This window comes from Phaseolus vulgaris, chromosome 11 (assembly GCF_051622355.1).
Source record: "Phaseolus vulgaris cultivar YP4 chromosome 11, ASM5162235v1, whole genome shotgun sequence".
Lineage (NCBI taxonomy): Eukaryota > Viridiplantae > Streptophyta > Magnoliopsida > Fabales > Fabaceae > Phaseolus > Phaseolus vulgaris.
The window spans coordinates 4,659,937-4,687,361 of NC_143508.1; the positions used below are offsets into that span (position 1 = coordinate 4,659,937).

The window sequence follows — 27,425 nt, forward strand, 5'->3', positions numbered from 1 at the left end:
AATCATAACAATACATAATGAAATTCTCAATTTTAATATACACATTTCATATTCTTATTTTTTTATTATATTTTAAAATTAAAAAAAAATACACACTATATATCTAATGTTGTCTTTATGTATTTTTTTATTTAAAAAAATATAGAAATATAAAATATATCTTTTCTAGTAATAATATTAATAAAAATTGTATCAATGCTTGAAAAATGATGTAAGTATTAAAAAAATATTATACATTTTATACAATTACAAGAAAGAAAATTCAAATTTGAAAAAAAAAATTCAAATCAATTACTCCCAAAACCTGCTTTTTGTTCTTCTCAATCAATTGTCCCAAATCGCTGAGTAAATCGTAACCTAATCTCCCAATTTTTTCATGCATTGATCTTATAATGTGTTTGTCAATTTCCAAACCTAACCCCAGTTTCTACCATTCCGTTAATCCTCTTCCCATAAACCTTATTTTTCATTTCTTTGAACAAACAATTCTCAAATGCCTCGTTACAAGGACGAGTCCCCTGCAGTTCGGGTTTACACTGTCTGTGATGAATCCAGGTCCTGTTTTTTATTCTTTCGTCAGTTCAATCTATTTTTTTAGTGAAAAAAAAATGAATTTCTTGGTTTGGTGGGTGCAGATATTTGATTGTGAGGAACATTCCAGAATTTGGCTGTGGGGATGATTTGCTCCAACTTTTTTCATCCTATGGAGAAGTCGAGGAGTAAATTCACTCATTAATTCCCAATTTGTGTATTCATTCATTTATTTAGTTTATTGTTTATCTCTATCTATCAATATATTTGGGTATTTTTCTCTGCAGGTGTAAGCCCATGGATGCAGAAGACTGTGATAAATACACTGATGTCTATTGGATCAAATTCCGCCTTGTCAGCAATGCTAGGTTTCATTTTGTTCTCCATTGGCTCATGAAGTGGTTGTGTTATAAAATATAGGAGGAACAATAGCACCAAACAATCATCAAATTTTCAAAACCAGTGTTAAATTGCGGTTTGATAGCAACATCAAATTGCAGATGGAATATAGCAGTTCTACCATTTTTTGCAATTTGTGGTTGTTAAAACTGTTTATAAAGCATACTAAATAACTGGAGCTCATTTTTTTATCACTGAAATCAGTGTGCAATTTTAATAAGGAGAGCTTTGAGAAGAAAATAAGTGTTATAGAGGAGTATGATATTAGCTTTTCTTAATGTTATGTTTGAGAAGGTTGAATTGAGGGAGTACCTGCTATCTATAATTTTCAGGTTTGCAAAAAGAAAATTGGATGATTTTGTTTTCTTCGGGAATAAACTGCAGGTTTCATATGCTTCCCAATTCGAGAGCCTGTCAGACACACAAGATAAATTAGAGGGAAGAAGAAGGGAGGTTTTAGCACGATTGAACCGTAAGTTAGAACCGTTCAGTGGTAACATACTACACAGTATACATAGTGCTTGTTAAATGAATAATTGTTGTAATGACATTTTTTAACTTATACATTCCCTCTGACATCAGCTAGGAGATCTAAAGAGACCCCAGCCACAAGCTCTAATGCTCTGATTACATCAAATGTCAATAGTGCACAACATTTAGATTCTAATGCAAGGTAATTTATTCTGTCTGTGCTCTGCAATTCGTAGATTTGAGTTGAAGCAAGGCAACATTTGTAATTGTTTCTCTTTTCCCACTGTAGGGATGTAGAAATCAAAGGAGGTTCAGGCAGTGGTAATTTTCCAATAAGAATTTCCTCTAATGAGGTTTGTTGCTTCTTGCTATATGCACATCAAAAGTTTACGCTAGTCTTTTGAATTGAAGGAATTTTTTGGGTGGCGAATGAATAACTCTTAGCTATTCGAAAGTTTTTGAGTTTCTTGTCTTTATTATCTGTTTTTGAGTTTCATGTCTTTATTATCTGGACCAATCGGAAGACACCTATATGCAGTTGTATTTTCAAATGTTCAGCATTCATCATTTCTCTAGTGGAAGTTATTTTTACTGTTATTGGCTTTTTTGCAATATGTTAGGGCCCTCATTGATGGATCTGATATTATAGTTTCCCAAACTATTAGACTTAATAAATTTGCTCTAAGATGTTGTATGCAAAGAAAAATGGACACTTGCTTTTCGTATATTACCTCATACTAACATGTTCTATTTCCAGGATTATTTTGCTTCACATTCCATGAATCAAACAGTAAATATTGTGCGGAATAAGCTTGATAAGGTGATGTCTTCTACTGCATAATATGTTTAAGAAAGAATCATTTATTGTGTTGAAGTTTGAAATAGTTTCTTCTTCTTCTCTTCTAGATTCGATCAAGTGGTGAGCATACACAAGCTGGATCTGCGTCAAAGAAACAACGGGTTGATAATAGAAGGAGAATTTAATCTGTAAATTAAGATGTTCTTTTGTTCTCACCCCTTCTGCTTGAAATTACCGAGCTATATGATTTTGGATGTATTAAAGCTCAATTCCCAAGCCTCTAATGAAAATTTTCACAAGTGCAATTTGAGGACTGTCTCATCCAATTTATATTGTGGATCATATACTTTGTACGTAGTTTTTTTCTTTTCAATGTAACTAGTAGTACATCTGCTATCTATCCAGGTAACAGCACTAGAAGACTTCAAAATCCCCAATGACCATGCAATTTTTTTTTAAAGAAATACAAAAAGTGGTACAACACAAGGACTTTCCAAGAGGTCACTCATCCTAGTACTATCTTCGTCCAAACACATTTAACTGCGAAAAATTCTGATGAGATCCGATGCATTAGTAGTTTGCTAGCCGACTTATAGGAAACCTTATACTGAAATCACATTTTTAATATTGGAATTATAGTTTCAAATAGGGTTTCCATTTAGATCAGTGCTAGTTATTTAATGCGTTAATGATGCATCGATTTTCTAGCCACAGCCCAACTGATGATGATCCTGTGACATTGGTGGGTGCTGGACCAAACATTTCAATTGCCTGTGTATGTTTGACCAACCCAGCTTAGAACTCAGAATACATTGGGGGTAATTTTCTTAGAGTCTTCATTTTGGAATAGAGTATGTCTGTAGCTTTAATTGTTGGGCAAATTACACTCACATTTTGTAAGATTTAATGAAACTAATTGTTGGGCATGGGAAGGTGCTGTGTTTATCTGATTCATTGCTATCAGTTTCATTAGTACAGCAACCCCTGAACCCGTGTCATAAATATGGCACTCTCAATAACTAGGCAGATAAATGTGGTCATCCCAGAAAGAGAGAGGAACTACTGTGATGATTACATAGCCAAGGTGGGGACCATCTCTGGAGTTCATTTTCAGAGTTGAAAATGAAACCTTACCATCGCAGTTACTAGGCATGCTAGAAGCTGATGCTAGGGGAGTTATCCTCAGTTATCAAATAATAGCAATGTGACATTTACCCTTCTGGTTATAGAAACATCCTGGTTTTTAATGTTATTATATGAATTAAAGGAAGTTAGAATGCAATTTCGTTAAATCTCAGAAGATATTAATGTATTCTTATTTTTAGTCAACAGTCATCATCATCACCATGTATGGTGGTTGAGTTTCCTTTTCATTTTGCTGTGTAACTTCCCTGGTTGTAAAAGAGCCAAGAATCTAATTGTTTGCATTTCACAACCACCTTTCTTCAAAGGATAGAAAATTCTCCATCCATTAATTGGTCTTATTCTGTGACATTGAAAACGTGGGTTTGAAGTTTCACTGCTTTTGAGTTTCAATTGCAAATTTTTATTGATATTAAATATCATTTTAAAGTCAAAACTTTAGTTTTTCTATAAGGGTATAATTGGGTAGGTATTATACATGTTGATGTTCCCAATGAACATATATTATTTGTTTTACAATCATTATTTATGCTCTTAAATCTGGTGAAATTTTGTCTTGTTCTTAAATGTGATGCTTGTAATTTCTTGATGGAGTAAGAAAACATTTTTTATTGATTAAAAAAAGAATTACCAAATGCCAAAATTTAAACCAGATTTCAGCCTTCAAACATACATTTAATTTGAATATATTAATATTATAAAAAAATATTATCATTCAATCTTAAATCATCATATATAATAAATTTCGCTAATTTTTATATATATAATAATAATAATTTAAAATAATATTTAAAATTATTTTTAACTAATTAAAAGTATAAAAGTCATTACAAAACATTCTCTCCTGTTAATAATATTAATTATTTATAACAGTTTATACGATGAATAATCTAACATATTAGACTAGGCTAAACAAAAGAATATGCATGCATAAATAAATAAAACATGCGAAAACAAATATTCTCTATTCCATATACTTATGAAATAAAAGTATATAAACTTCTTGAAACAAACATTCCTATAAGAAAACACGGGTGTTTTTTTTTTTTTTCAATCTCTTAATAAAGAAGAAATAATACTAAAATAAAAATACACATATACACACGGGTTTTGAGTTGGACCTTAAAAATCTTAAAAATTAAAATTGAAAAAAACTTTTAATTTTTAGTTGACTCCCACTCTAAATCAATTTTTTTTTCCCTTAAGTATGTTAAGATGGTATCATTAAAAGATATATTATTAGGTTTTAAGTTATAACTTTTAAAAATAAAATTGATTTTTTTTTAATTCTTAGTTGAGTTCAATTGTAAATCAAGTTTTATATATTTTTTTATTTTCATTTTCTTAAGATGATATCGCTTATGACTACAATCCATCACATTTTGTATTTAAAAAAACATAATAAAAAGTTTAAAATATATATATATATATATATATAATATCTTTGAACTCAATTCTTAAATAATATAAAATTATTAATACTCTTCAACTGTATAAAATTATTGGGCGTAGGAAAACAATTTTCATCTTTAAAATCCAATTAAAATAGCAAATAAAAAAAAATCATTACAATCTAAGTATAAAAACTTTAATCTGAATACATTAACTTTTGTGAGATTTGACGTGGATGATGAATTGTAGACCTACCTATGCGTCGGTGTCTACTCTCCACCCATCATCTTTCCTTTTCAACACCTAATCAACTCAAATAATTACAATTTTAATTCTATTTCTCTTTCTAAATTTTCTATGCTTAAATAAATTATTTGCAAACCTAAAATATTCATTCATAACTTTTCCAAACTTATTCTATTAAGTTTATTTTTAAGTCTTTTTTATATTAAGTTATAATTATTTACTGATCAGCCTGTTTTTTTAATCTAAAAATAAGTTGATCAATAATTTAGAAGAAATTAAAAAAAAAAATTCAACCGACGAATTAGTAAATAAAACAAAAATAGCAATTACATCTCAAAATAAAAATTAAAAAGAGTTTAATAAAAAATTATTTAAAAACCCTCTATGTAAAATTTAGTTAACCATGTAAATTATGATACTATGTAACGAGTTTTCATGTATTAAAAAAGTCAAATACTAACTTATTTATATAAATTGTTTTTATTATATATATATATATATATATAATTAATGTTCTTATATATTAGAGTGTATGATATTTATGTAGCACAGACATTGACACGGATACTGATACGACACGGAGACGAACAGAGAGATATGTAAACTCTCTAAAATGTAGGACATGGGAACGCAGATCTATATATTATATAATTATGAATTATATAAATTGACAATAAAGATTTATGTGCACAAGTATGTTTCAAATTGTTTTTTGGAGCAAAAAGATGTTTTTCATGACTGGTTCACAAGTATTTGTTTCTTATTTTTATAATCATAATAACAATTTATACAATACAGTTTGAATTTTTAGAAAATTAATGTATTTTTCCTTTTTAAAATTAGGTTAAAACTATTTTAGAATTGTTAGAAATTTAACAAATACTTTTTTAATTGGACACTTCAAGGATAAGTGTCTTACAAGTGTCATACGAATGTCAGTATCCGATATGAGTATCAGACACCAACTCACCATTTAAGAAAAGTGTTCGAGCTTCATATATGATATCTACTAACTAATACATTAATTTATAAAATGATAATTTGTTAACTATTTTTATTAGTAGTTTGTTAACTAATTAAGCGATGATTAGTAGAAAAAGCTAATTGAAACTTTAAGAGAAGATAAAAAAATTTGTGATGAGAAAAAAGTTGAGATTATGTGGCAGTTAATTGGATTGTTGTAATTATTTTGAACCAACTTTGACCTTTAATTGCTTTTTCAAATCATATATTCTTCTAATGAGAGTGTCGTGGAAGCTTAAACTTTATACTTTTCTTTAATTAACTTTTAATTAGAGCAACTAATAACCGCAACCACCTCTTTCACTTAAGAAATAATTGCAACTACTTTAACATCATTAACTATTTCACAAATTCTTTATTCTCTTTGTTTCCACTCAAAAGTGTACCATTTTCATGGATTAGGAATCATTACCAATCAATCACTAACACTAATTTAAAGTTCTACCAAATCAGTGGTTAGGTTTTTTTTTTGTCGATTTTATCAGTATAATTAGAATTAGTGAACACAGAAAACTGTATATTGAAAAAATAAAAATAATTACTTATAAATTGTAGATAATTTATGACGTGTATCGTATGTCAGATATATGAATAATTTGAAAAATATAAATAAAATTATTACAAAATAATAATAATAACAATTATTATTGTTATTATATATATATATATATATATATATATATATATTGCTTTGAACTCATATGATCCAAATGAAAACTTTCAAAATGACACTCCTTATGTTGGACGAACAAAATTTTAATCTATGTGAAGTAATAATTTCAAACTTCAAAAACAACTTTACATTCCTATAGTAGATGTTGGGTCGATTTTGCCATTTTTTGGCACAAAACACAAATGGAAAAACTAACCACTATTCATTTCCTAATTAAATTCACTCGTGTTGGAAGTCTATCCAACAAAGTTCTCCATGTTGTAATTTTCACACTGAGCGTTTTAGACAATCATAATTGTTTGAACCTAGTATTTTCACTTTCCTTAACAATATTTGTTACACATTCATAAATTAATTTAATTGAGAACTCACCACCCTCTCATATCTTTGTCTCCTTTACCTTCTTATTCAGTTTTACACAAGACAACGTTCTTAGTAATTCTTCTTGTTGTGCAAGTTCCCAATCAAACATATTTCGTCTCCAGCTTACCTCCAATTCCAATCTGATCCTTCCCACACACTTACTTCTCCCACTTTGCGACCTTGATCCAAAGATATTGAATACAACCTAGGAAAAATATATTTAAGATTATTATTACTCACCCATATATCTTCTCAAAACCTAACTTTATCGCCTGCACCAATTTTCCAACCTACTGCTCTTTGGAACCAACTCACTATTTCCCCTTCCCCACAAACCTAGGATTATTATATATTTATGTACCGGTATGGGCGAGGCCGAGTCCACTTGACCGAGACCAAGGGAAACTGGTCGAGACCTCATAAGACTTGGCCGAGAGACCGAAACCTTAGAAGGCTTGACCGAGACAATCAAGACCACTGGAATATGGCCGATGGCCGACCCATATCATGATGATTTGGCCGACGGCCGACCCCCATTACAGTTAACGCTCAAAGCAATGTCAGTGAAGTTAATCTATCATTAGGAATTGGGTAATGCGACCCTAAGCGATATCCACCTAGATAAACAAGCCCAACAAGGTAGGCCCATTAGAATAATATAAATAGCACGCATCCCAAGGAGTAAGGTATGTCATTTATTACTGTTCACTTACCTGAGAGCTGAGCACCCGCTTAACTGACTTGAGCGTCGAAGTGCCTTTGCATGTACCCCCACCATCCGGTGATTCGCTCGACGACCGAGTGCCAACTATCAAAGGATAAGCAAGAGGACGAGAAGAATCACAACTTATCACTTAGTCATCTGCCCGACCGAAGGAAGGAGAAGAACATTTTAATAGTTATCTAGGTCTCATCTCCCGAGTAGGAACAATTTTTATATTTATATATATATATATATAAAGGAAAATAATAGATAGAAAATGTGTACATTAAAAAAAAAAAAAAAACCATATTATGTGTTAATGGTTCAATACTATACACACTTAATGGAGTGTCTTAATTACGTTAATAATGTGAGATTTTGTATACAAAATTTTTTGAATAATAAAGAATTCCTTGTCGTGACCTTGAAGACGAGGCAAAACTCATTAATGAGAATGACATTTAAGCGTTTGGCGAAGTCTCAAAGAATATAATATAATTACACTATTTCAAGTTGCATATTTTTTTAAGGAAATATTAATTATTTAATTATTTTTTTAATTTTTGCATCTACTTTAAAAGAAGTTTTTTAACAACCCACAACAAAAAAAATGGGAAAACACATATGAGAAATTTGTTTTCTTAAAAAACATATTTAAAAATATAGGAAAAATAAGATTTAATTCCGGTTTTTAAATTTAAACTGTGTAAAACTTAGGTCTTATAAGTTTTTTTAATTAAGTTATTATCAATATTCCCATTTTTTAACTTCACTTCAAAATCAACACAAAGTAAATTAGTTTATATAATCTTGCTTATTGGTGTTTTTTTCTTATCAATAATTTTTCTAGATTCATTAAACTATATACTCGCTAACTATAGTATTGATCCCACAAGTTTTTTATAGTTTGAAAATCAAATACAACTTTTTTATACAAATTATTTTCTCATGTACTTGGAGTGTGTAACAATTACGTCAACCATGAAATACACTTACTATTGTTTAGGAATGAAGATGTGAGTTGGATCATATGAGCCGGTCCGCAGTCTGTGTGGACGGGTTCACAGATCTAACCTATTTATCCGTCGTCCTATATAACCTACAGTCTGTACAGGTTAGCAGTGAGGCGAGACAGGTTGGCCTACGTAAATAATTTTTTTTTTTTTTTTTGTAAAAACAATAATACCTCAATCACTTATTATTGCATTGTGACCTTTATTTTATTTTATTTTTAAAAAAAATTGAATTTAATGTACTAAAAAAATGAATGTTTTATTTTAATCGTCTAAAGAAGTTAATATTAAGAATGTCAGTGAATTTAATTTGAAATAAAATCTTATATTTAAAGTTTGTTAATAAAAAATAATATAAAAAAAGATTTCAATAAGATACTCATTAAAAAATTAGTTCTTTTCATTAAAATATTTTATAGCAAAACTTTGGTAAGATACATTTACATACATTTGTACATATATAAGTTGAAAGGCTCAGATAGTACCTATGATTGGACGTACAATTGCTGACGTGTCAGTAATCTCCTAACTAATTCAAGTCTCTTTCCTTTAATGTTGATATTCGTTCGATCGAAGGTTACCTAAAAAAGGTACTCCAATGCTCAAGTAAGTGTTATGGTTTAAGAGTGTTGTTTGATTAAATGGAAAAAACGTACCTTACTATTTATAGTATTAGTTTATGGGTCGTGACTCTGATGGGCCGTATATCAGTTATTATTTTACATGCATCGTGGTCCCCTATTATCATGAGAGTTAATCTGTTTTAGCTGGTTTATCGGAGATATTTTCGTATATTTCGGATGCACCTTGACTCATTCAACGCTACTTATAATTATTGTTACTTATCGCATCTCTTGTTCTTTGACTTGGACGGTCGGTTACCGAGACCAGGATTGATCTGTCCAGTACCAATCGTTATACATATAAAGGAAAAATAGATATAAAATAAAATTTTCATTATTTTTAATCAAACCTTTTAACAACTTTCATACTTAAATTCCTTTATATTTTATATTAATTAAATAAATTAAAACTGTAATAAAATTTTAATTTTTTAACAACAGTATTTTTTATTCATATTTTTTTAAATGTAAAACGAACCAGTAAAATAAACTTACATTATTTAAAAAGGACCAACCTAATTCATATTTTGTGAACCATAACAAAACTATGGAGGAGAATGAGCCCACATTACCATCCTACTGTGTTTGCAATAAAAATAATATTTTAAAACCACACTGATAGTAATTGGCTTCTCTCCATTAATTACTTTCATATACTTTTATATTCCATGTATGTAGATATTTATTAGGGTGTTGGGTCGACACATAATGTTATCACATGTTTTGTTTCATAGGTTTTTTTTTAAACAATAAATACCCATGTTAAAAGAAATATTATGTTCCTTTTTCTTTTACTGTCTCATGCCACCTATGAAACAGGAATAAATGCAATTTTATTAAAATACAAACAATTGCCAAAAAATATAGAAAAGAAATAAAACTACCACATATATATATCGAAAATAATGAAATGAATTAAAAATAACAATTTAGAAAACTATATCTATAGCAGTTAATGCAGAAACTAATTTTAATTAAAAAAACAACAACTTTTAATACCTTTATGACCTAAGAATAAAGCCCAATGCATATTTTTATTACATCCTATTTTTATATATAATTAGGTCCGAAATTTTTAGTTGAAGCAAAATAAAGTTATCAATTATATAATTACGTACAGAACATTATTTCTAAAACAACACGTATAATAAATTATACAATTAAGTGGGAGAAAGAAAGTGAATTTCTGTTAAAAAATATATAATAAATGTTTTCTCGCTGTTAATAGAAGGCACTTGTAACGTAAACATGAAAAAAAAACAATTAAATTTGCTGAATTTCTAAGATGATATTACTAATATACTAAGTTTATTGACGTAATTACTAAAAAAAATTAAATAAAAATTAATTTTAGAAATTAAAAAAATTAATTATTATATTAACTAGATTAGATATTATTTTATAAACTAAAAAAATTATTAATTTTAAATTAGTTTCTATTACTAATAAATAATTTTTAAATTAGCACATAACTACCGATTTCGTTTATCAATTATCTAAATTTTAAATTTAAATTAGATAATAATTTAAAAACTATTTTTCAATAATAGAAAATAATTTTAAAATAATAATTTTTTTTATTTAAAATGATATCTAGTTTAATAATATATCAATTAATTATTTTTTTTTCTCTAAAATTTTTATTTAATAAATTTTTTTAATGTATAAAATATGAATACTCTTATTCTAAAATAGTTAAATTCATATTAAAAGAACATTATTAAAAATTGAATATTATTTAAATAAGAAACACACATTATTATCAATGTCAACTACTGAAATATTGATACAATAGAGAAAGTGTTGGATTGAAATTTGTTTATAGTGTAGTTCTAACAGCTAAAAATAGTAATAAGAACATTAGAATTGCATTGAAAAAAGTGGGAGTAACATTTTAAATATTTTTCATTTGTAATTCATCAATGCTTTAAAACACTCACCAACATTATCTAAAACACTTTTTGATGATGTTTTTCTTAGAAAATTAATTTTTTGTTGTGATTGGATAAATAATGAAGAACGTGAATCTTGTTTTTTTAGGTAGCCGACACACCATTACCATGTTCTCAACACCGGCGTTACCCCTGCACATGCAGAGTCTTGCATTCACCCTTTATAAAATTGGAATCTTTCTTTGAAAAGCTCTCACCTTGCTCATAATTAAAGAGAAAAACAATAAAAACACATAAAAAAGTATAGTAATTGAAGCTCTGAGAGGTTCCCCTTTATCCCTTTTTTTATTGATTTGAGGAAAGTAGCCTTCTTTGTTGTGTGTGTGATTCAGTAACTGAGCCAAAACTAAAGTGGGTCAAGTTCAGGTTTCTTATTCTTGTATCCATTGATGTGCATGTGTGTTTAGATGTATCTGTCAGACACTGACAGCTCTTTTCATATCAATCATGCAATAAGCATGGTGCCAATTATACCCCCTTACCTATTTTCCTTAAAACCTTTTAAGGCTTTTATCTAAATCTCACATCATTCTCCAACATGACACAGAGCCAATAAAGGTAGCTTCCACAAAAGAATTGTGTTTTTATGGCTTCTAAATTTTACTTCTTGGTTTAGTGTGGTGTGGACAACCAAAACTGTTATTATTGCTGTGAAATGTACAAGACACTGATTCCAAACCATTTCCAAAGGAGAAATAATTCTCCCATTTCTGGACTTCACATATTTGTCACCGTCTAGCTTGTGTTTCTAGGAAGGTGGGTGGGTTCTCCTTCTCATGTCCAAGCTGTACTACCACCCAATGATACTAACCAGGATAGAAAATCTCTTCATCCTCTGGTTGGGGAATTCTTTTTGATAGCTTATTGGTGTCTTATTTGTTGTTTTGTGTCCTTTTCTAGTATTAAAAATTGCTACCAAAGCCTATGCTTTTTTTCTTCTTCCCTTTCCAAAATCTGAAATATTTCTCAATTTATTCAATTTACTCTTTACTTGGATTTGGATAGCCTATGATTGCGACTTTATTGCAAGATTTCCCTCTCTGCGATTGTAGAATCCCCCGAAGGCATCGCAGCATTTATTGTTTCAGTTCAGATTTGGCATTCCATCAGTTGCAAGTTTGCTTAGAAAACGTCTAAAATTCTGCATTTTCATTGCAAAACGCTTCCTTGTTTTTTTCCCGGTGTTTAAAGCCCCATTTAGGTATTAAGAGAGTGATGCATATTGAAGCTGCCAGAACAACAAAAGATGGCAAGTCTTGTTCCTGGGGTGCTTCTCAAACTTATGCAGCACATGAACACAGATGTGAAAGTTGCTGGTGAGCACAGGTCCTCTCTGTTGCAAGTAGTGAGCATTGTTCCGGCTCTTGCCGGGGGTGAGTTGTTCCCAAATCAAGGCTTTTATCTCAAGGTTTCTGATTCCTTGCATGCCACCTATGTCTCTCTCCCTGATGAACATGATGATCTCATCCTCAGTGACAAGATTCAACTGGGGCAGTTTGTTTTTGTGGATCGTTTGGAGGGTGCTTCACCAGTTCCTATTCTTCACGGGGTTAGGCCTATTCCTGGGAGGCACGCCTGTGTTGGAACCCCTGAGGACATTGTTGCAACAACTCACTCACTTGGGTTCCTCGGTAACGCTAAGGCTAAAAAGAACAGTGCTTGTTCTGGTCCCTTGGACTTAGAGAGATCCAGGTCTCCTAGGAAAGTGTTGGGGAATCACCACGTTGGGGAGAAGGAGAAGGAGAAGAAGGAGAAAGTAAGACTGCATAATGAAGAGCAATTAGACAAGAAACCAGCGGTTTTGGCTAAGAGTAAATCTCAGACAACAAAAGCAGTGGCAGCCAACAATACTATTGATGTGAAGAAGGAACCATTGGCAAGATTGAAGTCATTTAATTCAAGGGCCACTCCTTCTTCCCCCACTAGTTGTTATTCTTTGCCTACTTCCTTTGAGAAATTTGCCAACGGGGTCAAGAATCAGGCAAATATCAAGGGAGTGGACAGGCTAACTGCCAAGGTGGGAGTGTTGGAGGTAGGAAAGGGTGTCCGTGGAGCTAGTCCAACCGGAAAGAGAATTTCCATGGGAAACCCGATCAGAAATTTGGTTCAGGGAATTGAGCTTGGAGCTAAGGTGCTGCGTAAGAGCTGGGAAGGGAGTATGGAAGTCAAGAATAAAGACACATCCAAATCAAGGGCTACCAAGTCTGACCCTAAGCCTGAGGTTCGTGGCTCAGTAAGTGATTCGTAATTTCTCTTCTTGAACATCTCCTAGCTTCAAACCACAACTTTTGTTTATATCTAATTTCCCTTGAGAAAAAATGCTATATTAACTACTTTTGTATACGAGTTGTGTGGTGTCACTATAAGATATCTGCATTTCAGTTTCAGTTTCCTTTATCTTTTAAGCAATCAAACAGTTATGTTCTTACTTTCACTTTGTGGTGTTCCAGACTCCTAGGAGAAGTACTTCAAGTGAAAAGTTGTCCTCTAAAGAAGAGAGCAAGATGCAACCGCTGACAAAGTCCTCCAAGGAAGAGCACAGGACTCAAACATCTATAAAGAAAGTTGTTGCCAATGGAACTATGGAAGAACAAGAAAAGACAGGCAAGCAAAGAGTTTCTGTTGGAAAGAAATCGTCAGAATTTTCAAACACTGGATTCCCTGGAAACTTGGTGAAAGTTTCTCCAAGTAGTAGAAAAGTGACAGATGCAAGTGTTCAATGGGCTTCACTGCCATCATCTATAGCAAAGCTTGGCAGGGTATATCCTTTTAAAACACGTCTCTTTTCACCAGTTTTTTTACTCTTTTCTGCAAAGTATATACTGCTGAATGATGAATATAATTATATGCAATCTTCACCAGTGATTTTCACTGACATTTTTTAAAGTTTAGTAGAGGGCAAATCTCAGCACAGCAATAAGGCTGTGTACATCTTAATGACCTGAAGTATGTGTTTAAATCTTAGAAACATCCTTTGTGAGGGTAAGGCTGTGTACATCTACCCTCCCCAATAGGTGAACCTCATACACTATTTTTGAACTTGGTTAAACAATAAGAACTGTTCAGAGATGCTGCCAGGCATGCCTTGCAAGTTTTGTATTTATTCTCATTGGTCAATTGTCATGTCTCCAACTTTCAATTAAGGGCATTGCAGGAGGGTATTGCTAATGGGAAAAAGTCAACCTGGTGCTCCTTTGCAACGTTAAATAAACATGAATATCATGAGTTTCATAAAGCTATTGTTGTGACATCATAAATGCATATATAATAAGTATGCAAAAAGTATTATGTCAACTGTCAGATCATACGGTTGGTTTATTCTTTTGTTTTATGAGTCTTCCATAGTAAAATGTTTTCTGCCCATGCTCTTATACCATGTCCTTGCCCACTGGATGCATTATTTATTAGATTATTTTTTTCTTGTTGGTCCTGCTGTTTGGACAAGAAGTTTTGAAACTGTTTCATCGTCATTTTATAATGTCATGTCTTCACAGGAAGTGATGAAGCACAGAGATGCAGCACAAATGGCAGCAACTGAGGCTATTCAGGAGGCTGCTGCTGCTGAGAGTTTGCTGCAATGTCTAAGGTATGAATATATTCACATTTAATAACCAATTCCTATGGACTGCTCAATGACATATCAGTACTTCCGAACTTTAGTGCTTCTCAATACAATTGAGATTTTGGACTTCTCATGTATGGAAATTGAAATTTAGACTTTAAACCAAGATATATTACTGGTATATGGTTTATGTTTGTTTTGATAAAATTGCTGCTCATTAAAGCATAGCACAGCACCTCTAGATATGAGGTCATGCTGATACTTTCTGATAAACTATGTGCATTGTTGAATGGCTATACAGAAATGTGATTTACCAAAATGACTATGGAATCTGAAAAATGTGGGATGGCAAATTGAATCCTAGACATTAGTGATAGTGATGCTACATATGCATTTGCTTTGTATTTTATGATATGGAGTTACATCATATGAGTCATATAAATATAGTACTTATCTTTTTATGCTAATCATTTCTTGCTTGCTTCTTAATACAGATTTAAATGTTTATTTCTAAATTCGTACAATATACTAATAATTAGTAACTTCTAAGATAGAAAAAGTGTGGGCTGTTGAGGGTAGGGTTAATGTTGGGTCATGTGAGGTCTATTGTGTGTTCTGACAAGTATGACCCTTGGCATTTGCAATCATGGTGTATACTTTATCTATATTTGTTGGATATATTTGAATAAAAGTGAAGAACAATGCGTCTAAATGCAGTCAATGTTCAACTGTAAATTAAAGCTGATCTATATCTTGCCAAGTTAAGATGATGACTCATTTGATGTACACATTTAACCATAGATGTTTGCTATCCATCTTCTTCCACAGCCATTCTTCTATGTCACCCTCCTGCAATGCAGCATACCAGGTTTTTCTGACATTTCTTTTGCAATGTTTCTGGCAGCGTATATGCAGAGCTAAGTAATTCTGCAAATGAGCAAAACCCGCATCCTACAATAGAGCAGTTCTTGACTCTTCATGCTAGCCTAAATAGTGCACGAATGATTGCTGACTCGCTAGCCAAATCCATTCCAGATGACTCTTCTCAAGATAACGAAAGAATCATAACAGAAGAAGCAATAAAACTCAAATCAGATAGACAAAAGCTTGCAAATTCTTGGGTCCAAACTGCTATATCCACCAATCTATCATCCTTTTCTGTTTATAACCGAGAACCTCCATCATCCAGGCTTCCAGCTTCAACCAATTCTCAAAACCAAAAGAATATCATGGGAAGCAAACCAATGGTGGTCATAGAAAGTTCAAGTGAAGATACTTCATCAAAATCTCATGGAAAAACCCGTCAGAGTCAGACGGGTAGTAGTTCCAAACAAGCCTTGCAAGGAACTCCTCGCAAAGCAGGCAATGCCTTATCAAATGGACACAAACAACTAGTCCAATCCCCACCACGGGATTGGGTTAGAGGAAATGGCTTTGATGAAGTGGTTGATTTAACTGACATGCTGCAACTGAGGTCAAGAGATTGGTTTTTGGTGTTTGTTGAGAGATTCTTGGACTCTGATGGGGACACTGCTAGCTTGTCAAATAATGGGCAGATAGCAGGCATGCTCACTCAACTAAAAAGTGTGAATGATTGGCTTGATGAGGTAGGATCAAGCAAGAATGAAGGAGAATCATGCCAGATACCAGCAGAGACAATTGACAGGTTGAGGAAGAAGATATATGAATATCTTCTTACACATGTTGAATCTGCAGCAGCTGCACTCACTGGTGGATCACAATCATCCCCTGGAGTACAAACATCAGAGATCAAAGTCCAAAAGTGATGAATAGGTACATAGCTTAGCTTAAGGATATGCATTGTTTATGGTGGCATGGGAGGATATTTAGTCACCAGAAGAACTCAACAAAGTTTCTCTCCTTTCACTCATTTTTTTGTACATAGATCCTGCAAGTGTTTTGAGGTGTAGAATATGAAGTGTTAATTGTTTATGCGGGAAGTAGCCATTGTTATCTGTGAGAATTTTCTTTTTCTTTTACTAAGTTATTGCTCATATGAAACTACACAAATTGAAACAGTAGACAGATATAAGGAGTGAGAATAACAATAGTAATATTCCTATTATTCAATTTATTTTATTATTCCATTAACTAAATATTTACTTTTGAAATATTAATTTATTTTATTATTTAAATATTAAATAATTATTCTAAAAAGGTTTAATTAAATTTTATATCTCTCATAAAATTGAATATTTTAATTGAGTTTCTATTATTAAAAAAATCTACAAAGTATTAAAAAAAATCAATTATCTGTCATTTGATTTTTTGTTGTTAATTGGGGTAACATAATTTTTACTTTTGTACATTCATTATTTACGTGTCTTAAAATTCCTCATAAATTTCTATATTTTTATTGAAAAAAATTGTTTTATTGAATGTCCAAAACTTCTATATTATTCAATTGAGTGTGTAGTTAGTTGGGAGTGTCATGAACTAATTGTATTTAATAAATGTCATTATTGTGTCTCCACAATTTAATTTTTATTTTAATATTTAATTTATAAAATAAAACAATGTCATTACAAACTATGACTCTAAGTGATCACCAGTACTAAATTGACAAATATAGAGTTTTGATATTAATAAAAAAAAGATTAAATAAACATTCAATTGAAAATACCTAAATATATGAGAAATATAATTTAAGTAATGATGATACAAACTAAGAGTCATGTCACCCTTAATGAAATTAAATAATAAAACTCAATTCAAAATATCTAAATTTAATTAAATCTTCTAAAAAATATAACAAAAATAAAATAAAAACTGTAACTATTTCAATTCAATCTCAACTTAAAAAGTACATGCAATACAAGAATTCAAGAGTCAACCTAATATGAATTTTTTTGATAGGAGTGAGTGATGGGTTTATGAATGTAGAATTGTTTGCAATTTAAGTGTCATGGATCCAACCCTAAGGTGAGTGAAGTACCATTCAATCTAAACAACATTTTACAAGTTAGTAATATTTTAAAAATTAAATAAAAGTTAATAAATATTTAATAAGCAATGTTAATTTATTAAGGTAGTTAAATATGTTTTTCTCTAAAAAAAAGGTTTTCTTAGTACCATTTTGTTTCTTCCTATATAAAAGAAGTTCTCTTTGGGTTTAAAAGAATATATTAAATGAAATTATTACAAAAGCTTTGTGAGTAATGATTTGTTTGGATTAGAGATTGTGGGTGAGTGAAAAGTTGAGGGTGTGGGTGAGTGGAAATGTGAAGAAAGTGTGGAGAAAGTTGAGGAGAAAGTTGAGGGTGTTTGGATTAGGAGATGTTAGAGTGGATCTGTGAAGAAAGTTTATTGAGAAGTGTGAATGATATGATAGTTGTGAGAGTATTTTAATATATTTTGAATAGTGTAAATTGTAAGATTACAAATTTATCCTTGTATATAAATAAATAGGAAAATGAAATATTAATTAGTTTAAAGATATTTAAGTTAATTAAAATAATTAATATTATATTATTTAATTTATATTACATTATATATAATAATAAAATATACTTTTGTCATGTGTGTAAAAAAATAATAAAGAAATAATTATTACTTTTATACATAATTTTCATAATTAAAATAATTGTAAGTTTCAATTATAACTTAAAAAATAATATAAAATTGAAATGAATTAAAAAAAATAGAATATAGAAATGAAATATGAATTCTTCGTTTATAATTTTATTAATTGAAAATATTTGTATTAGTAAAATTTTGTTGGTAGATAATTATAATGTTATTAATGATTATTTAATAAATATTATGTTATATAAATATATAATTATTGTTAATTATGATTTTGATTACTATTTTCAATTAATAATATAATTACTAATATAATTACTATTTTTCAATTAATAATTTTGATTTTAATTATGATTTTGATTACTAATATAATTACTATTAATTATGATATTAATTATCAAAAAACATAAAATCATAAATCTGAAAAATTAGAACCATAATCGATTATCAACCCAGTGCAAAATACGACATAATCGATTATCCAAATCTTTATGGCACATAATCGATTATGCTTCCAGTGCAAAAACGACCATAATCGATTATCTCATGATTTTTTTTTTTACAGATAATCGATTATGTGATGAACATAATCGATTATCAACTATTTTTTTTTCTAGATAATCGATTATTGCATACATTCATTTTCAGTGATAATCGATTAAGAGTGAAACTAAACTCACACACAGCTCACCTGAGGTCACAAACGAAGAACAAGCCCCCTCCAAGCTCTCTATGTATGTGCTCTACTTTGTGAGGTTTCTGAGCTTGGTAACCACATATATATTGTTGGAGTTTTTTATTACGCTCACCCTCTCATTTCTCTTCACTTCTCAAAAGACCATCATTTTGGCCAACTTCCTTCTCACCCTCACCCATCTACACATCCAAACGTGGTAACACCCAACATCCGTCTGCGGCTACAGTGCCACCCCCAATTCAAACAGGGGCTAAAAGTTCTAAAGACAACCTTTATTAGAATAATTTTAATTTATTTAAAACAATCTTATCTTAAAGCTCATGGATTTTTTTTTTCCACATGTTCATAACAAAAGATATACTGTGTAAAAATATAGGTCTGAAAATTAAAACCAAAAAAAAGCTGTATTTAATAATAGGAGAGTGAATAAAAAATAGTATTGTAAAATTTCAAAAATTATTCTTACTGAAATGAAATAGAAATAGACAGCATAAAATCATGTAATTTTGAAAGTTTATTCATTGGCTAGATTGTGAAATAAGGTTGGTTTTAACTGGGAATTGCAGGTTTAACCCAGTCATGTTTTATTTTATTTTAAATATTTTTTTTATCAATTTTAATCAACACAATAGTAATAATCAATTATAATTTATTTCAAGATGTAAAAGATCAACATTGAAGTAACACAATTAACTATGGAGATACCTTTAAATTAGCAAAAGCACATAACTTTAACCATTTGCACTTTTAAACATTTGCAGAAAAAAAAGGAGTTTGATATTAATAGTTTAAAAAGTACAAAAAAACAATGCTTTTAGCAGATATTAATAGCAATACAAAAGATAAATGTCACAACCAATTAAGACAAGTTGTTTTAATTTAATAAATAATCTTAAATATAAGTAAAATAATATTGAAGTTAAATAAAACTACTTCTTATTAAATAACTTATAATTTATTTATAGAAACGTCTAACTTATAAATTATTTTTAATTCATTCTTATAAACTTTAGTGAAAATTATTAATATTCGGAGTGAGAATATATTCATAAATAGTTTTCTTTTGCAATAAATGAATAAATTTGAAGGACAGTGTTCTAGAAAGTACCACTCCTCCAGCGTCGGAATTTTAAATTCGTTTGTGGCAACTCAGTTCAACTCAGCACTCTAAGCTGAAATCTGAAGCAACTTTGTTGCCATTGCAGTGAGGAATGAGATGGCCAATGGCAACACTACCCACTTCTTCAAGCTCTTCCTTTTCCTTCTGATTCTTCACTCTGCACTTGCTGAGATTTTCTTCGAAGAGAGATTCGAAGGTAATCGTTGAAATCTTCATCCTCCACTTCACCTCAGATTCCACGGTTTTCGGAAATTTTTTACTTTGTTGATTGATTGTTTCAGATGGATGGAAGAGCCGTTGGGTGTTATCGGACTGGAAAAGGAGTGAGGGGAAAGCAGGTACCTTCAAGCACACAGCAGGGAAATGGTCTGGAGATCCTGATGACAAAGGTATTCATTCTTGTTATCTCACATCTCGACTAGAAATTAGGATATTTCGTTGTATATAAGTGCGTGCAAATCTCATAAACAAATTTTATGGATTGAGTTAGGCTTAAGATTCACTTTGTAATATGGTATCAAAATCATTTAAAGTCTATCTTAGCGAGTATTTGTTGGATTTATCAAGCTACCACTTATCGGACCATCCATAATATGTTATTTCACGTACGAGCTGTCACTCTCGGGTGTGAGGAGTGTGTTAGAGATCTCACATCGACTAGAGATTAAGACATTTAATTGTATATAAGTGAGTGCAAACCTTAACTTATGAAATGATTTTATGGGATTGAGTTATGCATAAAGTCCACTTTGTAATAATTCTTTAATTCATTAATCTTACATGTCCCACATTGATTAGAATAATAAACTATTTCACATACTAATGACCTATTAGGACGATCTTGACCTCTAACAGGGAAAATATGAAGACAAAATTTGAAATTTATATCTCTTAATTAACTTATACACAAGTTAAAAATTAAAAAAAAATTAATTGTATTATTATTGTTTTGATGATGATGATGAATGTTTTTTTTTTTTTTTTCAGGTCTTCAGACATATAACGATGCCAAGCATTTTGCCATATCTGCGAAGATACCGGAGTTTAACAACAAGGACAGAACCCTTGTGGTGCAGTATTCCATTAGGCTTGAGCAGGACATTGAATGTGGTGGCGGTTACATCAAACTTCTCTCTGGTTATGTCAATCAGAAGAAGTTTGGTGGTGATACCCCTTATAGGTCTGTCCGTCAATTTCTCATGTTATGTTTTAGAAGATGTATGCTTGGTAGCTTGTTACAAATAGAAGATGAACTTCTTTATAAATGGACTAAATTTTATACTGTATCAAGAAATGTTAACAGCACGCTTTCAATGTTTGGTTCATATTTATTAGGACATGAGAAATTATGGGTGAGACTTCACTTGTTAGATAGAGGGTGGGACCCAGGTTTTTTTGTGAGTTTTTAATAAATTTTAGTTAACAAAAAAATGTGCTAGAAAGAGTATATTTGAACGTATTTTTTTATGTTAGTTATATAGATTAAGTTTAAATAATTTTTTTGTAAGGAATTTGTGTAGAAGAACAATAATATGAAAAAGAGACATAATTTTCTTTTATAAGGTAAAAGTAACTTGTGGAATAACTAAATGGGGCAATTTCTGTAAATTATTCGGTGGATAAGTTGATTTTAACTTTTGAGAGAAACTTATTTCATTTTACTTTCTTAATTTCTTCCCTAGTAAGAGCTTGAAGAGGAATTTATCCAAACAGCTTACTCCTGCATTTGTTTGCTATTTCTTTAACACATTTAAATGTTTCTCTTTTTATTCCCCCACTTGATTTTATTGAAGTGAGGCGTCTTGTTGTTTGATGTTGTAGAAACATGCGCTTCAGTGTTCTATTTAATCTGTCGCTGTGCTGACGAGTAGAGTGAACTGATTGTCTTGCTTGATGCAGTTTGATGTTTGGACCAGATATATGCGGTACACAAACTAAGAAGCTCCATCTTATACTATCATACCAGGGGCAGAATTACCCTATTACAAAGGAACTGCAATGTGAAACGGATAAATTGACTCATTTCTATACATTTATTCTAAGGCCTGATGCCTCTTATAGTATCCTTGTTGATAACCGGGAAAGAGATTCGGGAAGCATGTATACAGATTGGGACATCCTTCCTCCAAGGAAAATCAAGGATGTCAAAGCAAAAAAGGTACAACTATGGGACTGGACTTGTTTGAATGGAGAATATTTGTAATTACCTTTCTAAGTATATGAGCTGCATTGTTATTGTTATTAGTTAATAATTTCTGGGGCTTCAACGGTCATACATTAAAAAACAACTTAAACATTCATTCTATAGGGTTCTTTAATTGATATAGGAAACACTTTGGTTCTTTTGGTATATTTTACATCTTTTATCAATCAATTTTCTTTCATCTGAAACATTTTATTTTCACTTTTGCAGCCAGCAGACTGGGATGATAGAGAGTACATTGAAGATCCTGATGGGGTCAAACCAGAGGTACTATTTGCCCCCCTTTTCACTATCATCCTCTTCTGGTAACTTGAAATTCTTCATCAAGTTTTCCAAACACCTTCACCTTTACATGTAGCATTTGCATTTACACGAAAAGCCTTCACAATCACCTTTTTAGGAATTTATGTAGTGGTATGCATTTTCCATTTCACTGAGTTTAATGTCCACATGAACAGTAGATAATATCTGCTAAGTGTTTTAAGTTGCGATTGGTCAATTACTTTGCAACTAAATTTCATCCGTGCAACCGCAACCACTTTGCAGTTTAGAACACTGTCTGCTACAAGTGGCTGGGCTATTAGCAAAATTCTGTTTATTTTGTATTGAAGATGTTTCCAGTGTCAACAACAAAAAAATCAATTGCTTTTTGTTTTATTAATTACTCTTTTAAGTCTCATCAGGCATCATAAATGGTATCAAACTTTTTCAGATACTTCTTGTCTTTCTCTCAGTCCCCTGTTACAAGTATTAGATTATTTATTTGAAGTGGTTGATTCTAATAATGATGGAACATCAACTTGACAATTAAATTCCAATGAAATTTTTTTAGCCAACCTCTGCTTGAAAGGTTTTTGGCAACTCATAATGTCATATGGATTTTTAGTTACATTTTCATGTGCTTCATTCTGCTTAATTTTTTTTATATTGCAGGGATATGATTCCATTCCAGCTGAAATTCCTGATCCAAAAGCAAAAAAGGTTGATTTCTTTACTTCATATTTTTTTAATTATTGACAGAAGACTTAATTTAGCATGGACTTATGAATGTTCTTTTCCTTCTTTTCTTTTGTTTAATTCTTTGTTTGAGTAGCCTGCTGACTGGGATGATGATGACGATGGACTATGGAAGCCCTCAAAGGTTCCTAATCCAGCATACAAAGGACCGTGGAAACGCAAGGTTCTTAATGCCACACATTTAAAGTTGAAGTCATTATTCTTTTAGGCTTTCTTATTGTTGAAAATTATTGAACTGCAGAAAATCAAGAATCCCAACTACAAAGGAAAGTGGAAGATTCCATGGATTGATAACCCAGGTAGATTTATCTGTTTTTAGAATCAAGAAGTTGGAGTCAATGTTTTAATTTCCTGGTACAGACAAAAAAAAAACTAGCCTATACTTTTAGGCTTTGTCATTATGTTAACTTGTAACTGTTGCAAATATGAAATGTATTGACATTATAATTTTATATGGATCTAGACTGTTGGTTTTTGCTCATTTCTTGTTGGCTAGGGAAAATTTTGATTAGACAAGAAAATTATAAAATGGTATTCTCATAGTTTTCACTAGGTGGCAACTGAGCTATCAATTATTTTAGTAATATTTTCAGCCTTTCATTCAGTTAAGCTTATAAGCCTCTGCATGAATGTTTAGCAAACTTGTTATGACTTCTATGTAAACTTACGTGTAGCAATTGGTGTAGTTACTTGATCTTTACTTTCTGGTTTTGCTCTTTATACGTTACTAATGTCATCTCTAATTACGAAATTTGCTTTACCCTTTCTGTTTCCTGCAGAATTTGAGGATGATCCTGATCTTTATGTTCTCAAGCCAATAAAGTATGTGGGCATTGAAGTGTGGCAGGTGTGTGTCTTGATTAAATTGTTTACCCAAACACCCTAAGCAGTAATTTTCAGAAGTTTACCTAAACTTGAAAATATCTTTTATTGAATATTTGAGTGTGACAATATTAACTTTGAAATTTTAGGTGAAGGCAGGTTCAGTTTACGACAACATCTTAATTTGTGATGACCCGCAGTATGCAAAGCAAGCTGTGGATGAATTTATGGCTAATAATAGAGAGGTGAGCTTTTGCTTCTAGACTTCGTATCTGTTATTTAGTTTGTAGCAGATAGGAATCGTAGTATCTGCATCATTCTCATTTTGTGTAAAATCTCAGGCTGAAAAAGAAGCTTTTGAAGAAGCAGAAAAAGAAAGAAGGGCTCGGGAAGAAGAGGTGACCATTCAAAGCCTAAATGCTTCAGCAGTATTTTTAAAGTGTGATAACCATATTTGTCATGTTGCTTTGTACAATATCAATACCATTTGATGTTATGATTGTGTAGGAGGCACAGAGAGCAAGAGAAGAGGGTGAAAAAAGGAGGAAGGAGAGGGATCATAAATATGGAAATAGGAGGCGTCGCCGAAGGGTACTGTTTCTATCCTGGTTTCTCGTAAAAAATTGTTCTATAGAAAAAGCTTCTTGTTATCCTTATTTCCTTATCTGTGTTTAAGAGGGAGAGAATATGCAATATAGAATTATCGAATTGAGATTGATTTCAACATTTTTGCTTTGGAATCCCTTTCATTCAAAACCTGTAGTTACACTTAGACCAGTTGGGAACAAATAAATGAATGGTGAATAAATAGTTAGAAGACGTTTAAGAAAGAGGATATATGAAAGCTTCATGCTTGAAAAAAGAATGCAAAACATTGGTACACGAGTTTGGGACATTTGATGGGGAAACTAAAAGATCGCAAGCTAACAGTTTTTTGTGCTTTCTTCTCTTAAATTTCCTAGCCAATATATGTAAAATTGTTTGGTCTCTAATGGATCTATGTTCACTTATCGCATATGAACTACAAAGTCTGATGTCAAAACTTTGTTTTGCAGCCGGATCCCCACGATACGTATGATTACCATGTAAGCCTAAAATTCTCTGTTATTTAATGCTAATGTGAATATGCCTCGTGATACTTTATTGCTTCCGTTGTTCATGTAATGATGTGTTGTGTGAACTTTGGCTGCTGAGATTGTGATTACGGTTTGCTTGAGTTAGGTATATGACCACTGCCCACGTTGCCATTTAGATAGATATCAACCTTTTTGCTTATCCAAATTAAATACGAACAAGATATTTTCAGTTACATGACACAAACACGAAAAACAAAGTAAACCTTGGCAAAAACACTATTCGAACTTGAAATGTATACCTTCTGGCTGTGATCATTCGGTGTGATTTGGTGAAGTTTGTATCTGATCAGAACCTCAAAAAAGTGGCAAAGTGTGCATTGATTCTGGAAAAAGTTTCACATTAAACAGGACAAACTACTTATCGTGATAATAAGTCTTGAAATTTTCTCACCTATTAAGTGGATTAACATTATGAATGGAATAATCTTTTGGATTGAATTTTCCTTTTATGTTTTAAGTCCTAATTTATTCAAAACAAGCTAAGATATTCAAACATCAATTTAAAAAAACTACTGTTCTGTTATACTTAGATATGCAAAATTATAAATAAATTCCTGAAAGTGTCTTTCAATAGTAATCATTGCATCTGAAATTTTGTTTGCTTTCTTTTTTCTGAGACAGTCACCACATGAAAAAATATTAAAAAAATTTAAGATTATTTGGAGATGCGGGGTATCGATCCCCATACCTCTCGCATGCTAAGCGAGCGCTCTACCATCTGAGCTACATCCCCATTTGATAATTTAAATTGTCCTTAAATTCAATTTCTAAACTTTCTCATAGGTAATTTCCACTAAAAGTACACTTAGTCCTGAGTTGCTATAAATAATTATAAATTCAATGATTCACTAAATTTCCTCATAGGTAATTTCCTATAAAAGTACACTTAGTCATGAGTTATGATTCATAAATGTCAGATAATTTTTCTTACATTGTGAGGAAGTCATGAGGATAAGTCGGCTTGAGTAACGCGAACGTTGGTGAGAATCCAATGCCTCGAAAACCCAAGGGTTCCTCCGCAAGGTTTGTCCACGGAGGGTGAGTCAGGGCCTAAGATCAGGCCGAAAGGCGTAGTCGATGGACAACAGGTGAATATTCCTGTACTACCCTTTGTTGGTCCCGAGGGACGGAGGAGGCTAGGTTAGCCGAAAGATGGTTATCGGTTCAAGGACGCATGGTGCCCCTGCTTTTTCAGGGTAAGAAGGGGTAGAGAAAATGCCTCGAGCCAAAGTTCGAGTACCAGGCGCTAATATTATGAATTTGTAATACAAAATACAACTTTCTGAAATTATTGAGCTACTTTTGGATTCATTGAATTGTGAGATCTTTCCATTGAGTCAAATTTCTTTTTCTTCAATTTTGGTAAGGGTCAGTTTTTATTTTCAGTACCCTCAGTAAATCATTTCCTTCTACTTTGACTCTTTCAGGATGAACTTTGAGAGGTGTACTCTGGGTAGGTGTCAGCTGTGTGATTGCAGCAATAAAATGCATCTTTGAAGTTTTTAAAGTGCTGTGAATTGTAGGACCAGAGCTTCAATTGCACCTACCATACCGAGCTGTACTGCATTGTAACATCTGAAAAAATGGGTCAGTCATAATGTTAACCTGATTTCTTTTGGATTATTATAAGGTAACAGCTGGTCTGCTGGTACTGTTCTGAAGGATGGAATTTAAACTTTCCCTGTAACCCAGAAGGAAAAAAGAAAAAAAAAATTATTGCTTTTTGGTATATTACTGCATAATATTTTCCATCCAATTGTTACTGATGTGGTTGAGTAAGAAGAACATTTTTTTTTTTGTGTAGTTGGGGGTTGGGGAGTTTTACTTTAAAACTTAGGACTTAGAAAATAATTTCCATTGATCTGACTCTTTCTTGCTAGTAGGATAAGATTCTGTCATTATTGTGTAAGAGAGAGAAAATATAATTCAAAAGCATCACGAATAACAAGGAGGAAGTAGTATAAACCTTTTTGTTAGAAATGGAAATTCGA

The 27,425-nt window shown here is 31.3% G+C and overlaps 3 protein-coding genes and 1 non-coding gene across 6 annotated transcripts; 3 read left to right on the forward strand and 1 right to left on the reverse strand.

Annotated features, from left to right (window-relative positions):
• Positions 1-284: 284 nt before the first annotated feature.
• Positions 285-2,542, forward strand: LOC137830619 (RNA-binding (RRM/RBD/RNP motifs) family protein). The gene is made up of 8 exons (XM_068638070.2): positions 285-555; positions 636-719; positions 819-899; positions 1,263-1,402; positions 1,513-1,603; positions 1,691-1,754; positions 2,159-2,221; positions 2,308-2,542. The coding sequence occupies exons 1-8, from the start codon at positions 494-496 to the stop codon at positions 2,383-2,385; spliced, it is 663 nt and encodes a 220-aa protein (XP_068494171.1). The 5' UTR covers positions 285-493; the 3' UTR covers positions 2,386-2,542.
• Positions 2,543-11,524: 8,982 nt separating this feature from the next.
• LOC137822995 (protein CORTICAL MICROTUBULE DISORDERING 2) lies at positions 11,525-16,854 on the forward strand. Of its 2 annotated transcripts, none has more exons than XM_068628063.2 (4): positions 11,525-13,564; positions 13,782-14,090; positions 14,826-14,917; positions 15,798-16,854. In XM_068628063.2, the coding sequence occupies exons 1-4, from the start codon at positions 12,578-12,580 to the stop codon at positions 16,678-16,680; spliced, it is 2,271 nt and encodes a 756-aa protein (XP_068484164.1). In that variant the 5' UTR covers positions 11,525-12,577; the 3' UTR covers positions 16,681-16,854. The 2 variants fall into 2 exon arrangements, with proteins under 2 accessions (XP_068484164.1, XP_068484170.1); XM_068628069.2 differs by having other exon boundaries at positions 11,855-13,552.
• A 3,357-nt stretch (positions 16,855-20,211) lies between these two features.
• On the forward strand, positions 20,212-27,163 carry CRT3 (calreticulin 3). Of its 2 annotated transcripts, XM_068623823.2 has the most exons (14): positions 20,212-20,452; positions 20,538-20,645; positions 21,244-21,436; positions 22,156-22,414; positions 22,670-22,726; positions 23,393-23,440; positions 23,553-23,639; positions 23,718-23,775; positions 24,256-24,323; positions 24,448-24,543; positions 24,640-24,696; positions 24,806-24,889; positions 25,354-25,383; positions 26,862-27,163. In XM_068623823.2, the coding sequence occupies exons 1-14, from the start codon at positions 20,353-20,355 to the stop codon at positions 26,871-26,873; spliced, it is 1,257 nt and encodes a 418-aa protein (XP_068479924.1). In that variant the 5' UTR covers positions 20,212-20,352; the 3' UTR covers positions 26,874-27,163. The 2 variants fall into 2 exon arrangements, with proteins under 2 accessions (XP_068479924.1, XP_090153256.1); XM_090297130.1 differs by lacking the exons at positions 23,718-23,775; positions 24,256-24,323; positions 24,448-24,543; ... (2 more) ...; positions 25,354-25,383; positions 26,862-27,163 and having other exon boundaries at positions 23,393-23,439; positions 23,551-23,639.
• TRNAA-AGC (transfer RNA alanine (anticodon AGC)) lies at positions 26,095-26,167 on the reverse strand. Its single transcript has one exon. It is a non-coding gene; the product is annotated as a tRNA-Ala (tRNA).
• Positions 27,164-27,425: the final 262 nt, after the last annotated feature.

Excerpts from the sequence above, each read along its gene's own strand:
- LOC137830619 (XM_068638070.2), top strand. The coding sequence starts at position 494 with ATGCCTCGTTACAAGGACGAGTCCCCTGCAGTTCGGGTTTACACTGTC. Across the intron at positions 1,755-2,158 it reads TAAGAATTTCCTCTAATGAG|GATTATTTTGCTTCACATTC; the intron begins GTTTGTTGCTTC and ends TTCTATTTCCAG. Across the intron at positions 2,222-2,307 it reads TGCGGAATAAGCTTGATAAG|ATTCGATCAAGTGGTGAGCA; the intron begins GTGATGTCTTCT and ends CTTCTCTTCTAG.
- CRT3 (XM_068623823.2), top strand. The coding sequence starts at position 20,353 with ATGGCCAATGGCAACACTACCCACTTCTTCAAGCTCTTCCTTTTCCTT. Across the intron at positions 20,646-21,243 it reads TGGAGATCCTGATGACAAAG|GTCTTCAGACATATAACGAT; the intron begins GTATTCATTCTT and ends TTTTTTTTTCAG. Across the intron at positions 24,544-24,639 it reads TTATGGCTAATAATAGAGAG|GCTGAAAAAGAAGCTTTTGA; the intron begins GTGAGCTTTTGC and ends GTAAAATCTCAG.
- LOC137822995 (XM_068628063.2), top strand. The coding sequence starts at position 12,578 with ATGGCAAGTCTTGTTCCTGGGGTGCTTCTCAAACTTATGCAGCACATG. Across the intron at positions 14,091-14,825 it reads CTATAGCAAAGCTTGGCAGG|GAAGTGATGAAGCACAGAGA; the intron begins GTATATCCTTTT and ends ATGTCTTCACAG. Across the intron at positions 14,918-15,797 it reads AGTTTGCTGCAATGTCTAAG|CGTATATGCAGAGCTAAGTA; the intron begins GTATGAATATAT and ends TGTTTCTGGCAG.